The sequence below is a fragment of the Parus major genome, chromosome 19, assembly GCF_001522545.3.
Source record: "Parus major isolate Abel chromosome 19, Parus_major1.1, whole genome shotgun sequence".
NCBI classification, from domain to species: Eukaryota; Metazoa; Chordata; class Aves; order Passeriformes; family Paridae; genus Parus; species Parus major.
This window is the reverse complement of record NC_031787.1, coordinates 918,501-936,127: the sequence shown is the minus strand read 5'-3', so window position 1 is coordinate 936,127 and position 17,627 is coordinate 918,501. Positions and strand designations below refer to the sequence as shown.

The following is a 17,627-nucleotide window of genomic DNA, read 5'->3' as shown; positions in this document are numbered from 1 at the left end:
TTTTTTTTTTTTTTTTTTTTTTTTATTGGTCTTTCAGGCATCTGATGCCAGCTCTGAGAAACTGTTCAACGCTGTCACAAATAAAGGTAAGGCTGCAATTCACATCCCAAACAGATTTATTTTCCTTTTTTTCCCCCTCACGTTTCTTTTCATGCCAATTTCAATGGGAGATGAAATGTGACTTGTCTTGCAGAAATGTCGCAATCAGCTTGTTAGTGCTTTTTATGTTTCTCTGGGTTTCAGACGTGTTCTGTATGCTTGGTAATTGCTTTGCTTAATATAAAATATAGGCTTTAAATAATGCATTGCCTGCCAGGTCAGAATTAATTTAAATAACAATATTAAGGAATAGTTTATTTTACAAATGGCTTTAATTTAAGCTCATTTAAATAACTGTAAGAGTTTTCAAAATGTTTTAACTTGATTGTTACTCATCAGCTCCGTGATAGACGTGGAATTATGAATAGCCAATTTGCACTGCTGACAGTAATAACCAGCCAACGTTTAGTATTCACAGGATAATAGTCATAAACCATGGCTTACTCTTCTGTAGAGTTAATAAATGATAGAGAGGGCCACATTTAAATATTCAGTATCCCATTAATTTCTTCCAAACAGCAATCCAAAGACAGAGTGGCTAATGATATAACAGTGCATGAAGGGAAGGCTCACTCAGCGCCGTGAGCTGCCGTGCTGGGCCTGCAGAGCCCTGAAAGGCTTTGGGGGAATCCTTTGGGTGGAATCCTCCTTTTTGATCTGCTTGCTGTTTTTGCAAGGAGGGTGTAGGGAGCAGCCCCAGGCATGGGTTTCACAAACAAGTGTAATTCAAAGCCTTGAAATATTTTTTTTTCCTGGTTTTTACCCCAGTGCCCTGCGTGTGGGAAGTGCCTGGGAAGGGGTGAGCTCCTGCCTGCAAAGCCGGGGTTTTGTCCCATGGGGTTTGGAGCACTGGAGTCAGTCTGAGTTAGGAGAGGCAGATTGGACTGGTTTGAAACTGGGCTGTGTTTTGTTTGCCAGGTGTGGATTCTCTCAGTATTTGCCCTGTGTGCTTCTCCCTGGGTTTGGTTCCTGACTCCAGCGAGTCACTCCAGTGCTTCTCTGTGCTTTGCAATTCCACCAAGCTGTGGTGGTTTAACTGGGGACAGAATGTGACCCCGTTACCTTTGGAATTCCCATGCTGACCCACTGCTGCTTCTGAAGGCTTCTGCTGCATATTGAATTATACCTGGATTTAATTGCATTACGGATCTGTAGTCCTGTTTTTCGTGTATTAGCATCCTCTGGAAGTACAGTCTGGATTATTTCTGTGGTCTAACCAGGTTATCTCACTTGGCAAGCTGATTTATCCTTTGTGATTAATGGCATTTACAGGTTCCCCAGGCCCTTCTGGAGACTGAGAGTAGGTGGCACAGCCATTAGAAGGGAAGAGCTTCGTGTCTGGAGTGACCCCAGGCCCCCAAACTACATGTGACTGCATCTTTATTTTGCTAATTTGCTGTAAAAGGCTTTGGCATTTGAGCAGCCCTTTCTTGGGGCTGGGCAGGAGCAGCCCCACATTCCTGGTGCAGGACTGTAACCAGGGTGAGGTGACTGATGAAGAGTAGGCCCCTCTTCCTCTTCTTTGCTTTTCTTTTTTGACTCAAACACATTTCCCACATTCTTATTGCTGTTTACTTACGGGGCTTGATTCGTGGCATCCCTTTGGATGTGAATACCCATGCTTGACAGGGAGCCTTTTCTTCAGAGGTACTTTTCTTTGGTGATTTAGTTCCCTTGAAAGGATTAGGCTTTCTTTGTGTAGCCTAAAATCAACATGGGCTTTTTGAAGCTTTGCTTGGGAAACCGTACACAAATAAGCTTTTTAGTTGATGGTAGATTATTCCTTTGCCCCTTATTTCCATCAAAATGGCATCTTTCTTTTCTCCTCCTGAGTTTCCCCTTAAAGCCATATGCTAATTCCTGTTGGTAACATGAATGACAAGGGAGGAATCAATGCAAATCCAGGTGCTGCCAAACTAGGCTGGCTGGTATTTTCTTTTTTTTTTTTTTTTCCCCTTACCCTCTTTTTTTATTTTTTTTCCACTGGGAGAAAGAGATTAAGGGGAAAGAGAACGGAAAAAGCACTGGGGACAGTTTTGTCAAAGGGATTAGCATTCAGACTACAAAATCTCAGGAAAAGAAGCTCAGAAAAGCTCCCCTGTTTGGAGATAATGTCAGGAATTGCTGGCAGGCAGGTGCTGGGCTCTCTGCCGGGGCTGGGGGGCTGTTCTTGCTCTGAGTGCTGGCCCTGGGGAGCTCCAGGTGCCTGGGGGCTGTCAGTTTGATAAATTCCCAGTTCAAGTTCCCTCTCTGCAGCTCAGGCCGTTCTCTTCCAAGCCAGCTCTTCCCCACTGCGTTGTCCACGGCTGCTTTTGCCAAAAGCAATAAAAGTCACTGGTAAGAAAGGTCAGATTTGCATTGGGTAAATCATGATGGAACCTTCCAGGCTGGGAGGGCTGGGCAGGCTGACAGTGTCCAGCCCTCTGAGTCCTCTCGGGTGTCCCACAGCCACCCCTGTCTCACGCACTGCTTGGGTTCTTTATGCCTTTTCTAAAATCTTTTTACTATTATTCATAACTGAAGTAGCAGGAAATACAGAAGTAGTGTATTTACAGAGCAGGTACAAATCCTGAAGTGTTTTATATCTCATATATACATTTTGTCCCCTTTCTGTCATTTCGTTGTGGACTTCAAGGCTTAAGATGTGCTCAGGCTCAAGGAGTGATGGATTAGTGTGGATGTGCAATGTCCCTTCCCCAGAAACACTAACAATTTAAAACATCCAGAGCCAAGTGAGATCCCTCCCAACCCTCTCTGGAAGAGCTGCCCCACACCCTCAGAGTTTCACCTCAGCACCATTGATCCCAGCCAAAGTACAAGGTTTCTGCACGAATTTTTGTAACGTGACTTCTCACCACAATTAAATCCCATTATCTCTCAATAATTTAAATGCACACATCTGAAGCTGCAGAGCAGGCAGCTCCTACTACAACTGTGTGGTTCATTTATGTTAACTCCCTCCTACATACCCCTGGAAAACAGCTTTTCCTGAAGGGAGAAATGAGTCCCAAAGTGGTGAAGTTTTCATTTGTGCTGTATATTGAAGTTTGCCTTTGATCAGAAGCACAATTGGGCTGTTAGAGCTTTTTATGTTCAAATTGTTTACAGGATGTTCATGTAAACTTTATGAATCCTTCTGCTGCGTGGCACCACCAGCTGTCAGGGAAATATTTACACTCTCAGCTGGAGGCAGATCAAGGCATGTGGGTTACGAGGCTTCACGGGTCTGAAATACCAGTCAGATCAAGCCCTGGCTTTTTAGGTGGTTCTACAGCAATATCCTGCCCTAGAAAAAACAGGCACGTTGTTGTTTCTCCCCGTGGCTTCTGAGGTGAAGCATTTCTTGAGGATGCTCTACAACATCTGTTTCTGTAAACAAGCAGGGAGTTAAAGCTGGCAATTCCTTCCCTGCTGGTCCCTTCGCAGGAGATCCTTGGCTGTGGAGAGGTCTCTCGCTCTCCAGTGAGCTCCACACGGCATCTGGAGCTGCATGGGAGTGGATCCAGCTCTGCAGGCAGCAGTGGTGACATGGTCAGTGTGCCAGGGCACTGCCAGGGCTCTGCCAGGGCTGTGCCAGGAGACTGCCAGGACCCTGCCAGGACCCTGCCAGGACCCTGCCAGGACCCTGCCAGGGCTCTGCCAGGACCCTGCCAGGGCTCTGCCAGGGCTCTGCCAGGGCACTGCCAGGGCACTGCCAGGGCACTGCCAGGACCCTGCCAGGGCACTGCCAGGACCCTGCCAGGGCTCTGCCAGGGCTCTGCCAGGGCACTGCCAGGGCACTGCCAGGGCTCTGCCAGCGCTGCCTCCCTCCTTTGCAGGCTCTGCAGGAATCCACAGAACATCCTCACTCACTTGGGGTGTGTTCTCAGCCTCGCCTGCAGTTTTTGGGGTGGTTGCTCCCTGCTGCCTCTTCTCACAAAAATTCCTCTTTCCCCCCTGCTGAACCATGCCAGCTGTCTGCCTTTGGGGCAGCTCCACCCCACAGGTGACAGCGGTGTCTCCTCACTTGCTGGCTTTGAGAGGTGTCCCTGGTGGCTGTGGGTCACAGGTTTGCTGGTGTTCTGTGGGCTCCAAATGCATTTTCAGTATTGTCCATGGGGAGGTTGAGTGTGTCATTAGGGAGAGGCTGAGCACTGGGAGAAGCTGTGGGTTTGGAGAGCCTGGGTTTCTGGTACCCCTGAGTTAGATGAGAACATCTGGGTCACTTCACTGCTGACTTCTGAGTGAAGCAGAGAAAAAGGTGGATAAATGTCTTGAGATGTGCTTTGTTCTGCTGCACAAAAGAGCGAGGCAGCCCTTCCTGTGCCAGGGAGTCTTCATCTGAGCAAGGAATTAGTTCTTAACAATTTTGTGTTTGTGTGTTTGTGCCTCTCCTAAGCACAAAGCACCCCTCTCCTGTCCTGCTCCTTTCCATGCCCTTCTCTGGGTGCTGCTGGTTTCCTGGCTGGGCTGTGGGGTGCCAGGGCTGTTCTGTAGCTTCAGGAGAAGGTCAGTGGATATTGGGATGTGCCCAGAGGGATGTACCCAGAGTCTGAGGTAGCCTCTTCCAAAAATTTCAGATTCTTGAGTTGTTAAACTTAGAAACAGGAGCCTGTCAAAGCAGTAACTTTACAAGTTAGTAATTCAAAACAAAAGCAGAAAGTGGCCAGCATGGTCCAGGCACCTGAAGGCTTTTCCTGCCCAAAGCACAGAGGGAGAAGTTGGAGGTGTTGCTCTGGGCATCCCTGCCCCTTTGGGCTGGGATCAAGTTCCCTTTGTGGTCATTTGGGGATCACATGCCCCCAAGAGTTCATTTCAGGCTGTGGATTTTTGCAAAGTCAAGCTATTCCAGGCTAGGGAGCGAAATGACAATATTTGCCAACACAATTGTATCTCATATGGAGGGAATATTTGTTTTGTAGATTAGCCTATATTTGATTTTCTCAGAAAAGACATCAGTGTTGGGCTGTAAAATTGGTTCAAAAGAAGGTGGAAATGTTCTTGGGGTAGGAGTGTTTTGGTGCCAGAGATGTTGCCTTGCCTGTGGCTGGGGGAGGCCAGGCTGGGGGCTGCTGTGAGATTTGGTGAGCAGAGCATCCTGCAGACCTCCCCTGGCTGGCCTGCTTTAGTCTCTCCCTTGGAATAAAATGTTACTTTCTCTGAAAATGGATGTTTATTTAACTAGGTCTCTTTTTGCTTCACAATCTGGATTCCATTCAGTCAGTTACCACTCCAATTAACTAACAATTATTTAACATTAACAGTAATTACAGACGCCAGTTAAGCGCCTACAGATGTCAACTGTTAGCTTTGTACCTAATCACTCAATGAAATGGAGAAAGTTCAACAAACATCAATTAGCCAAGCAATTAGTATGAGGTAGGAAAGAGCATGTTATCGTGTGTGAGCTGATTCAATTTATTTTATTTTGTCAGTAAAACACACACAGGCAGACAAGCAGCAATAAGTTGCTGAGATTAGATAAAGCTGTATTGTTTTGCTGCTTATACAAGATTTTTTTTCCCCCCTCCTGTTCTCTCCCTCACATAGCTTCAGTGTGCTTTGGCAGGCGTTGTTATCTTATCAAACACGTTTTATTTCCAGTGGGAGAGCACAGAGTGTCACAGCAGAGGGGCTGTGTTTCCATCAGGTGTCACCTGAGCAGAGCCACTCCAGGCTCAGCCTGGCAGTGGGTTTAACCCAGGTTTAACCCAGGTTTAACCCAGGTTTAACCCAGGTTTAACCCAGGTTTAACCCAGGTTTAACCCAGGGCTTAGGCCAAGGACAGCACACAATGGCTCTGTGCTTGCAGGTAGCTCAGGACAGCTTGAGCTCCTTCCTGGATTTGTCATTTGGGGTTGGTTCAGGATGGGCTCTGGTTCCACAGCTCCTCCTGGGCTGCCAGGGGAGCACAGGGCTCTCTCCTGGTGGGAGCAGCCAGGAGCCAGCCTGAGAGAGGGAACATGGCCCAGGGTGTTCCCTGAAGCTGCCAGCATCACCCCCAGCCCTGGAGGGGAGCAGCGGTGCCTCCATGGCACCAGGGAGTGTTGTGGGGGCCCCTGTGCCCTGTGTGGCTCAGAAATAAAATAAAAAAAAGAGAAGGGATGGACCAAAAGTTAACTTTACCTAGAGAGAAATGGGTGATTCCCAGCCACCAGCCAAGCTGCAGCACCAGCCTCTCTGCCAAGGTGGTTTGGAGTCAGGAGAGCTGTGCAGGATGCTCAGGGTGTGGTTCTGGGGTCCCCAAATTGCCAACAAACACCCAGCTCTGCCAGCATCCCTCCCCTCCCCAGCCCTCCTCCCTGGGATCTGCTGCCCCCTCCCACTGGCCACAATGGCACAGCCTCAGCAGGGGCTGTCACACAGCTTCTGTCATTTTGAAAAGGAAAAGCACCCCAAAATCTCCCCCACCCCACAGTTTTGACACTCTGGATGTCAGTGGGAGTTTTTCAGGGATGTCTACAGGAATTGTTGGGGTTTTTTCCCTTTTTGTTTTTTGGTTTTTTTTTTTTAATAAAGTCTTAAAAGGTGCTTAAAACCAAAGCAAAAAGGCTTTTTTTCCCTCCCAGTTCTCAACTGGAACCCAAACAAGGATACCTTTTGCTTTCAGAAAGGTTGGGCAGGGTTTGGAACAGCCAGGTCTGGTGGAAGTGTCTCTGTCTACAGCAAGGGCTGGAATGAGATGAGCCTTAAGGTCCCTTCCAACCCAAACCATTCCATGATTAATCACCACCCTGGCATTTTTTAAATGTTTCTCTACACAAAACAGTCCCACAAAGTCAGATGTTATTTTATCATGCAGACTGCCCACAAAAGCCCATCAAGTTCTATGAATTAGTCGTTGTTTTCTGAAGTGTGGGAATAGGAGCTGAGAACCACAGGCAGATCTCACTGTTGCTTTCCAAAATCTCAGCTTTTTTTTTTTATTTCCTAGAAAAACAGAGTCTGAACACGTGAAGAAACTCTTCAGTGTATGACCTGAGTGCAATAATATTTGTCTGAGTAGGCAGAAAAGCTGAAATCAAGCTTCCCAGTGAGAGCTGCCACGTTCCTTCTGGTGGCAAAGGAGACTTTGTGAAGGATGAAATTTTAATCTGGTGAATTTTTAGCTTTCTCAGGGCTCAGCACAGATTATCCAAAGGAAAAGGCAGGGCCTGTTTATGAGGAGAAGGAGGGGGTTGTGAGAGAGCATTTCTGGGCTCAGGGGGAGAGCAAACAGATGCTGATTTGTCCTTGTTTAGGCTTCAGCTCAGTGTTGTGCTGCCTTGCTCCACTGCCTTCAAACACTTGTTAACAGCCAGGATTTCCCTGAGTGCTCCTCTGGATGAGAGCCACAGGAACAAATCCTGGGACATCCTGGGGACTCTGAGCCACAGGAACAAATCCTGGGACATCCTGGGGACTCTCAGCCACAGGAACAAATCCTGGGACATCCTGGGGACTCTCAGCCACAGGAACAAATCCTGGGACATCCTGGGGACCCTCAGCCACAGGAACAAATCCTGGGACATCCTGGGGACTCTGAGCCACAGGAACAAATCCTGGGACATCCTGGGGACTCTCAGCCTCCCAGGATCACTGAGATTTCCTTTTTTCCCCATCCCTGCGGGATGTTGGTGAATGAGGGGGACTCAAGCCCCTTTTTTTGTCCCTGTCCCCAGCAGGTCCCACTCATGGGGTTCCACAAACACTGTGGGGTCTGGGGGGCTCTGCAGAGCTGGGACAGCTGGGCCAGCCCAGCCTTGGGAGAGGGAGATGGGGAAGAACCTGGGGAGAGGTGAAGGTGCTGCTGTAGCTCCCAAATCCTCCAGGTCTGTGGGCACTTTTGGGGATTGGAGTGGCTGGTAATAGAAAACAGCTGCTGCAGGGCAAGTCCTGAGGAAAAACCACTCCATGGAAATGGGTCTGCCAATAATAAAGCCACAAATAAATACTTAGCTCATTTACTGGGTTGTTGGTCCCATAAGCACTGAAACTTCATTTGTTAAGAGAAGCAGCATTTAAAAATGAAAAGCAGATGAGCAAGGCCTTGTTTTTGCTGGGTTTATTGCTGGGGCTGTATTCCTGGGGCCTGTGCAGCTTTCAGCAGGTGTGGGAGCAGCCTGGGGACCTCAGCACCACTTTGTTCTGTCCTGTGATAGTAAATGTTGGGTTTTCTTTCTTTTCTTCTTGCCTGTGTTGCTGAGATAAATGATTATTAAAATCTGACTTTGGCAGTTTTTCAGTGCCAGGCAGGACCTGCTGCCCCTGGGGAGGGGTGGGGAGCTGTGCCAGGAGCTCAACCTCAGGGGTGGGACAGCTTTGGGACTAAAATACCAGCTCTCCTGACAGCCTGGGGGAGCACAGAGGTTGTTGTCATTAAGGGAATTGCTCTCCCAAGGCTGTTATTCCTCAGGTGTTTTGGTTAGGGAGGCAGGGAGACACTTGAGGCTGTGGTAGATGGAAAGTCTGATGCTGAGTTTCTGACACTCTCGGGGAGAGAACAGCTGGAATCTTTCCTCTTCCATCTGATTGCATCTAGGAGAGCTTCTTCAGCTTCTCCTGATGATCTTGCTGAGGTCCAAGCAGCTCTTACATAGTTTTCATGTGGGAGAAATGGGGTGAACTCCTGGGCTCACCTCTTCACCAGGAGAGGCAGAGGAATGATCTTGGACTTGATTCTGCTCTTCATTCATTGCCAGAAGTTCAGCCTTGTGTTTCTCACTCCAGTCAAGCGGGTGTTGATTTGAAGGTGAGGATTGTTGCTGTATGAACAGACAACCTCCAGAGCCTTTGGGACCTGGGAATGATTGACCATGTGGGTGGGAACAAGGAAAGCAGGCAGGGTTTTGGAAGGAGCAGTGTGGAAAGGTTGTGCCAGGTCCTGTGAACACATTCAGGGATGAGAACATGCTCAGGAGCAATCCTGGAGCACCAGGTTCATTCAGCCTCTTTCCCCACCCCAAGAGAAATCCCATGGCTGCATCAGACTCATTTAAGGCAGAGTCACTTTGAAGCTGTGGTTCTTGAGCTAACAGCTCATTATAACCCAGTTTATCCTTGAGCAGCTGAAGTTATCAGTGCACAGACCACCTCTGGCCCTGTTTGCACAGCCCCTCACTCTGCACAGCAGGCCCAGGGCCAGGACTTGTGGGAATCACTGTAATACAATTAAATGGTGATAACAATCTCCTGGCAAGCTGCTGCACTTGTCTGGAAAGGGCTGGGCAATGTGTGCGTGTGGGACAAGTCTGTGCATCTTTGGAATTAATAAAAAAATGGAGTTTGTCGACAATCCAGCCTGCAGTAAATTAACACCTTGCTTAAATAGCTGACAACTTGAAGGAGGGGGTTGGTGTTTTAATACTTCAGCTTGTTTTCTCTGTCTTCACATGCCCTGTCCAGCATCTCCTCTTACTCAAATAACCTAATTGCTCTCCAGCCTTTCAACAGCACATCAGCTTCGTGCCTTGTTGCCAAGGTGCTCGTTCACCTCAAGGCCTCATTATGTTTTGCCACTGTATCAGGGCCAAAAATAACTTGACAATACCTGCTCCACACACAGGTCTCCCAGTGACAAACAAATAATTGGGTGAAGCAAGCGCTAAGCACAGTGAGCTGCTGTGTGCACAGCCCCTGGTGACAGCAGCACCACGCTCCAGGGAGTGCTGGGACACAGGGGACAGCTCTGGGTGGCATCTCCTCACCAGCACAGGGCTGATTGCCATTGCCATCTTCCTGGAGCTAAAGGGCTGGCAACCCAGAGCAAAGGCATTTGAAGAAATAAGAATTACAGAACAGTGGCATTCACATGTTGTCACCTTAGGGGATCTCTGGGTGTGACAAGATGTGATCCATCTTCGCCTTTCAGTCTGATATTATAATTAATTTAAAGTTCATTGCTGTGCATACTTAAAAGTGAGATTAGCTGGTAACTTTTCTCTGCTGATGGTTTTGTTTGCTCTGGCACTTTACACACAAGCAATGAAAGCTCTTTGGGGTGTGTTAAGGTGTCCTGAGCAGGCAGAGGGTGCCAGGGTCCCCAAAAGTGAGGGGTGGCCAGCAGGACATTCCCTTTGGAGCAGTCACTGTCCTGCAGCCCCTTGGCCAGCTGGGCTGTGCCAGCACCTGGGACAGGGGAAAGTGTCCCTGCCCATGGCAGGGTGGCACTGGATGAGCTTCAAGGTTCCTTCCAACCCAAACCTTTCGGGGCTCTCTGAGCAGCTGATGTTGCTAACCCTGTTTCGGTGGATAAAACAAAATGGGTGCATTCCCAAGTGTGTGAGACACTGTAATCTGACATTTCCTGGAATTGCTCCTTTTTTAGCATGTTTTAACTCCTTTCTTGTGCCTGTGAGCAAGTAGAAAGTTGGGATTTTCAGGCAGGTCAGTCCCAGTGTGGTACCAGCAGCCGAGCAGGGGAAGGAGGATGTTCCAGCTCCAGTGGTTGTGTGCTCAGGCAGGCAGAGCTTGGGGAAGAGGGAGAAGCAGCACTGTGATGTTACTGGAAGTGATTCACAAAGATACTACAGGGGGACATTACTTGTTTTGGCAAAGAATCTGTGGCATTTTTCTGCAGTGTTTTATGATTCTTCCGCTGCTAGCAGTCAGAACGAGGAGTGGCCAAAAAAAACAGGGCAGCAATGGAAACTTCAAAGCTCAGGTCTGAAGGGTCAGTTTGTGGGTAAAAGCCTGCTTTCAGAATTTATGTGTTCATGTTGCTTATTTTAGTAAACATATTATGGATAAAGTAATTTCCAAATGCAAACAGGAGGCAGCAAATAGGATTCTGTCTTTGAGCTGATTCTTCAGGAAATGATAAACAGACTTTAGAAGTCTCCATTTGAATGTTTAGGTTTTATTTGCTTTCCTTTGGCTAACCATGGAACTTAAGCACTGCTTAAAACCTGGAGTTTATCACTGGGCTTTCATTTGCTCTCTGCAGCTCAAACGTTGTAGATGGAGTGAATCCATCCTGTTGGGCTGTGGTTTTAATATGGAAAAAGCACGCAGAGAGCTTGCTCTGACAGGCAGAAGGTAAATAATTTCCCTATGTCTCAGGCAGCTTAGACTTTTCTTTCTTTTAAAAAAAAGAAAGAAATTGCTTATACTCTATTTACCTTTTCCCCTGAGGAGTAAATGGGAGGTGGAGGCAACACATACTTTCTGACACGGTGTGTTTGAGATTTCTCTTCTTGCAACAACAACACATCAGCCAGGAGCGAATTTCCTGAGGGTGGTTTGCTGATGGACGTGCTGAACCTTGCCTTGTCAACAGGCACATTCCTGGGATTTCACACACCAGCAGCCCTGGTGTGAAATGGGAGCTGTACAGAGCAATAATTCATGTTTATTGTGCAGATTAGGAGCAGACTGCAGCAGGATGGGAGCTGCTGGTGTTGGAGTGCAGGACTTGAAAGGCTGGGATGAGTCCAGAGGAGCCCATGAAGGTGCCCCAGGGGCTGGAGCTGCTCTGCTGTGAGGAAAGGCTGCGAGTTGGGGTTGTTGGTGATGAGGAGGCTCTGGAATGAGCTCATTGCAGCCTTCCCATGTCTGAGGGGGCTCTGGGGCAGCTGGAGAGGGACTGGGGACAAGGGATGGAGGGACAGGACACAGGGAATGGCTCCCAGTGCCAGAGGGCAGGGCTGGATGGGATTTTGGGCAGGAATTGTTCCTGGCAGGGTGGGCAGGAGCTGGGGCTGTCCCTGGATCCCTGGCAGTGCCCAAGGCCAGGCTGGATGGGTTTGGAGCTCCTGGGACAGGGGAGGTGTCCCTGCCATGGCAGGGGTGGGATGGATGAGCTTTGAGGTCCCTTCCAACCCCAGCCACTCCATAATTCCATGGTAAATCTTCAAACCCCACTTTCTCAAATATAAAAATAATTGCAGATTCAGGCATCCCTTGGAGAGCTGCAATTAGTTCTGAGAACAAAAGGCTTTAGAGTTACACACCGTTACAATCATGTTCTTTAAAAGGTAAACCAAAATTACACAGCCTCTCTTCTCCCTGAGCATCTGCAGGAATGCACTTTCAGGTACATATATCTATGTATGTTTTTAATAATGCTCCCTCGTTTGACATGGTGTCTTGCCAGAACTGAAATCATTAATGAACTCCAGAGGGGATTTATGCAGATCCAAAGCTGCTCATTACATCTATTTTTAAGTCTGTTGCCGCACTGAGGGCGAGGGGAATTTGTTGGAACCTGTAGAGTTAAAACTTGTAATTTTGTTTGCTAACACTTGCAGAAGATTACAGCTGTGATCCCAGGCCCTTTGAAGTCAAGGGGAGCAGGGGGATCATTAGCATAGGGATTATCCCTGTTTTTCTAAGGCAGTACACCCAGAGAAAAGCTCTCTGTGCCCATCTCCTCCCAGCTGGGACATGACAGGGATGCTGTGTTGGGAATTCTTTCCAAACTCTGGCTCTTCCAGGGCATTGGGGGTGTGGTGTGTCTGTGAAGCCTCACTGGCCATGGAACACACAAAGTCTGTCACTGTGTAAAAAGAGACTTGTAAAGGAAACAGTCTCAAGTCTTATTCTTGGAGCAGGGTTCTGTGTGTGCATTGTGAGAAAGCCCCATCTCAAACACTGACTATTCCCCCAAAGTATAACTCCCTCTGGGGTTAGGCTTTGTCTGGGAGCCTCTCTGCTCTGGGATGATGGATTCACAAATAAAACTTCTGCAGGCAGCTGGAACAAAGGTGCATCAGGGCCAAAAGCAAGGGCAGGTTTTTATAGGAAAGAGCCTCTTGTGGCAGCAGAGACATGGAAACACAGCACAGTATGTGTCTGCAAAAGTGTGAGGCTGCTGCTGGTTTGGGTTCCCTGCAGGTATTTAATGGGGTTTGCTGCGATGTGCCCCAGTTGGAGAGTGGTTCTGGAGCTGCCAGACTCTGCTCAAGGCAAATGATTTTCATTAAAAAAGGATTTAATTAATTAGAGCCGACGGTTGGCTGACAGGTTAATTGATAAGGGAAGTGAGCCCCAGGACCTGGAGGTGAGATTATGCTGTGACTTTAAATCTTTGCAGTCTCTGGTAAAACTTGGGCTTCCACTGGAATGTCAGAGAAATCTCACTGGCTGTTTTACAGGGCACGGTGCCTGAAAAGATTTGCAAGAAAAGCTGCAGTTCCCTAAAATTCAGTTTTCAAGTAAAGATCTGATCTGGCAAATTTATTCTAGGCCAAGGCTCATTGAACAGTTTCAGTGGCAGCTTTGCACATTGCTGTGTTCACGTGGAATTGGTTGGTCCTGATGGGAAACTCACGTGGAACTTCATTAATTGGCTAAAATAAAACTTACTGCATCTTTTCTTTTAACTGCTGAAATAAGTAATCACTTGCTCCAGTAAATGGGAGTTCTGGAACCACTCTTTTCTAATAATTTGATTTTTAAAATGGAAATTAGCTTGGGGGTGGGTTTAGTGATTGATAGGAAGGTAACTGAGAGTAGAGTGAGACTGAAAATTGGGAAGGAATTGTTCTTTGGGAGGGTTCCCAGAGCAGCTGGGGCTGTCCCTGGGTCCCTGGCAGTGCCCAAGGCCAGGCTGGATGAGGTTTGGAGCTCCTGGGACAGTGGGAGGTGTCCCTGCCATGGCAGGGGATGGGAATTGATGATATTTAATGTCCCTTCCAACCCAGACCATTCTGGGATGCTGTGAAAGGGGGACACAGGGTGACACCCTGGGACCTGTTGACAGATCTGGGCTCTCAGTGAAATTCTTTCCCAAATCCATCTGGTGAGTACAAAGGAGAAAAGGGAAGGCTTCTGGTGGTTATTCTTTGAGCCATGTAAAAACCATATTTTACAGGGTAGAGAGATAACAGTGAACACAGAAGTAATATAGCAGAGTCTGGAAAAATTCAGCTGGAAAACTGTCCTGACCTCCACCAGAGTCCACCAAAGCTGCACAAGGAGGCTGTGGTGGGGAAAAGCCACTCATCCATATTTAATGCTTTCTGTTTTGTCCAGGTTATTCCTTAAGATCTGGACGTTCACCCTTTAATTTGTGTCCAGAGAACACCCAGGCAGGGCTGGATGGTGGAGTGAACATCAGAGGTGTGTTTGGCAAGAGAGGTCAGAGCAGGGTCAGCTCATGGGCAGGAAGGTCCCTGTCACTTGTGCTGCTGTAAAAACCTGAGTATAATTTAAATGTAGTTTTTGGCTGTGTTTCTAAGGGAAAGCAGTGTTATGAGAAAGGTGTTTCCTGGTAAGCCAAGAGCAGCACATCACTCATCAGAGTCAAAGGCAGAAATTTCATCTGTTACAAATGAGGTGATTTACACTGGCTAATAATAACTGTGACTGTTCTATGGGGGTGAGTCCTGAGGATTTGTTGTTTTCATTGGCACGTGGATGCCTGGCTGCAAGAGCTGAGACACTCCTGTTACAGCCCTTTTCTCTCAGCTAGAATTAGATGCATGGATTGCAATATCAGTATAATCAACCCTGCTAAGATATAAAAACATCAAGTGTCAATCCTATCATAAAATCTAAACCCATCTTGTTTTCCTTTCCCTTTTCCCCCCCTTGTGCTCCATCTAAAATAAACAACTGAGAAATAACTGAATGAATATAACCCATTTCTCCAAAGAAAGAAAAAATAATTGCCTCCAGACCTCTAACTTACCTGCCAAATCACATCCTGATGTGAATTGCAATGGACAAATTACAATCTTTTGAGACAAGGGAGGAGCTGGTGGTGTCTGTGAGTGACCCTTCCCTGGTAGGCAGAGCCCAAATGGAGCTAAACCTGGCAGTGATTTGCAGTGGATTCAGGGAGAGTGGGAGCCCAGCACACCCTGCAGGGGCAATCACTGCAGAGTGTGAGCACACGAGGGCTGGGCTGGGGCAGCAGCAGCTCCAGGGCTGGCAGGGTTAAACACTCCACGAGCTCTGGGCTCCTCCACTGCAGGGAAAAGCCAGACTCAGCCACCAGGAGAAAACAAGGACAGTGAAGAGCACGGGGGAGGAGGAAAGTCCAGCCAAGGAGTCTCCTGTTGGTGGGATTTGTCTTTTACAAGTGATGGAGGGGACAGGGACCATCAGCGAGATCTGTCCTGGAGAAGTTTGGTATTTGCTGGGGGGGTTGGAGCCAGATGAAGTTCAGTATGTGGCAGAGGGGTGGAATGAGATGATCTCCAGCCCAAACCATTCCAGGTTTTCATGATTCCATGGTTCTGTGCCCCTTGGGTTCAGCTGAGGGCTCCTCGTGGTTCTTTGGGAGTGCAGAGCTGCTTTTGCAGCCAGTCCTGGGCAGTGGCTTGGTTTAAATCCACTTTACACTCTGTGTAAATGTGGAGCAACCCAGGAGATGCCTTGTGTCTGTCACACAGGTACTGGCCATTCCTGGGTTTGGGAATGGCCATGGCAATGCAGAGGGTTCCTGGGCTGTAAAACAGAGATTTCTGTCATGTGCTTAAGACCTGGCTGCAGCTTTTATCCCATTTTCAGTGTTGGGAGTGGCTTCTGTGAGTGTGGGGTTTAACTTGCAGGAGGTCACTACAGAGGGGTGAGGGCAGTAATGCAGAATTGTACAGGATGTAAAGGTTTGTGTTGAACTCCAGAAAATAGCAGTGGAGAAACAAAACTTTATTTTCAGATGGGAGAGTGTTTTGTGAAGAATCTTTCCACACACCCCACTCAAATCCCCACTTTGTCTGCACACACAGAACCTGAATTGGCTAAAAAAGCCTTTTGCTGTAAAATCTAAGAACAGATACAAACTCAGTGAGAAACTACAGTACACACTGTGTAAAAAAACCCCAACAACTGAGAGGGATTGAATTCAACATGAGCAGTGGACACAGGAACTTCAGTGAATACAGGAACTTCAGCAGCTGCAGTGCCCGCCGTGGTTGAGTCCTTCAATATCCATGTAAAAACTAAAATGAAATACATTCTTCCTTTATTTCAACCATCTAGATTGTTACTTCACCCATTTAGATGCATCTGGATATGCACATGGTTTTCTGGCCCTTTCAATGCTGTGATGAGGTTTGAATTTATTTTTAGTGACTTCCTGACCTGTTGTGGAGAAGTCAAACAATCACACAGCCTTTGGTGGAACTCAAAAACCCTCTGGCATTTTACCACTCACTTAATGCTGTTACTGCCTGTGCACACTGGGGTCCACTCAGGTGCACCCTCAGAATGTACAGCCAAAATATTTGGTGTCCAAAGGCTTTAGCTGGGTTTGGATGGGGTCAGTGGCTTGTCAGACCCATCACTGGTGGAAGCTGGAAGTCAGAAGCCAAGTGGGGAGTTTTGTACCCAGCTGGAGTCACCTCAGAGCTGATGGGGACCTCTGTAATGTGGCTGGCTGTGTGAATGCTGCTGTGGTTGGAGCTCCTGCTGCAAACAGGGATTAAGACTGGAAAAATAAAGGAGGGAGTAAATCCTCCCAGCCTTGGCTGTGGGAAGCCACTGCAAAAAGGAGGTCATGTCCCAGTGTAGAATGGCTGGATAAAAACAGCACCCCTGTGTTCGTGGCAGGTTCTAGGACAATTGTGATTGGGGTTTTTTTAACCTCAGGAGCATTAAATGTCATTTGGTAACTTGCTCTGGAAGGTGATAGGAGGAGCATAAGCATTTTCTGAGGGAGTCATGAGCTGTAGAGGTTTATTAATAGGATGTGAAACAATTATTTGTTTGTGTGCTTTCCCCCCTCAGGATTTTTTTTTCTTTTTTGTTTTCTAAATAACACAAGACATCTTTGGCAGCAGAATCCCCACAGTTGTTAATGTCAGATTGTTATCAGATCTGACAGTGATTGTTTTCTAATAATAAGTATGTTTTTCCCTTGCTGCCCATGTAAGAGTGACAGTTTGCTGCAACTCAAGGCAAGATGAAAAAGAAATTCAGCATTTGCCATTACATCCCTGAAAACAAATGATCTACTTAGTGCAGATCCTTTTCTATTATTTATCTGCCTTTTAGTTATCTATGAAATGGATTTCCAAGAAGCATATGAGAGGCAGGGTTGGAATTCCTCTGCTCTTTAGCTCTTGTTAAGGTCTTGTTCAGGCTTGGACTCGATTGCTAACTCCCCCCCCAAGAGAGGAGCTGCTGAAACTCATTTCAGTTCTGGCCATACTGGCAAGGTTTGTCAAGATGTTTTTAATGAGTTTTAGTGATCAGTAGCTGCTCTGGGCTAGGAGGCCCACTCTGGAAGTGTCCTGGTGAGCCAGGTGTTGCTGTGGTTCTGTCCTGGCTGGGATTCATCCCTGGGGCTGCCCAGAGGAGTTAAATCCTCCTCCAGGAAGGCATTGCAGAGGCTCAGGACACATCCACCTTCCAGATCTTTCTCATTTCCTTCTGCTGCTGCAGTGGTGGCGTGTCCTCTGCTCGGTCACTCTGGGGCTGAGGAGCTGGAGAAGGGATTCTCCTGGAGTCTGCAGCAGCACTGGGGATCCCAAAGCAGCCCATGGCCCTTTTCCTGCTCCAGCCCATTCCCCAAGCACAGATTTCTGATGGTTCTGCAGTGCCTGGGAGCCCTGGGAGCCCCTGGCTGCCACCTCCCCTGGAGTGGGGATGGGATGGGGATGGGATTGGAGATGGGGATGGGG

At 47.7% G+C, this 17,627-nt stretch overlaps 1 protein-coding gene and 1 long non-coding RNA gene across 2 annotated transcripts in view; both read left to right on the top strand.

Annotated features, from left to right (window-relative positions):
- Positions 1-17,627, top strand: part of AUTS2 (activator of transcription and developmental regulator AUTS2) — a 668,592-nt gene that overhangs the window by 612,493 nt on the left and 38,472 nt on the right. The window contains exon 6 of the mRNA XM_033519007.1: positions 38-86. Coding sequence (XP_033374898.1) covers positions 38-86 — 49 coding nt within the window. The remainder of the gene's footprint in view (positions 1-37; positions 87-17,627) is intronic.
- The window catches only part of LOC117245299, a 20,267-nt gene continuing 6,491 nt past the window's right edge, over positions 3,852-17,627 (top strand). The window contains exon 1 of the long non-coding RNA XR_004499876.1: positions 3,852-4,084. This is a non-coding gene — a long non-coding RNA (uncharacterized LOC117245299). The remainder of the gene's footprint in view (positions 4,085-17,627) is intronic.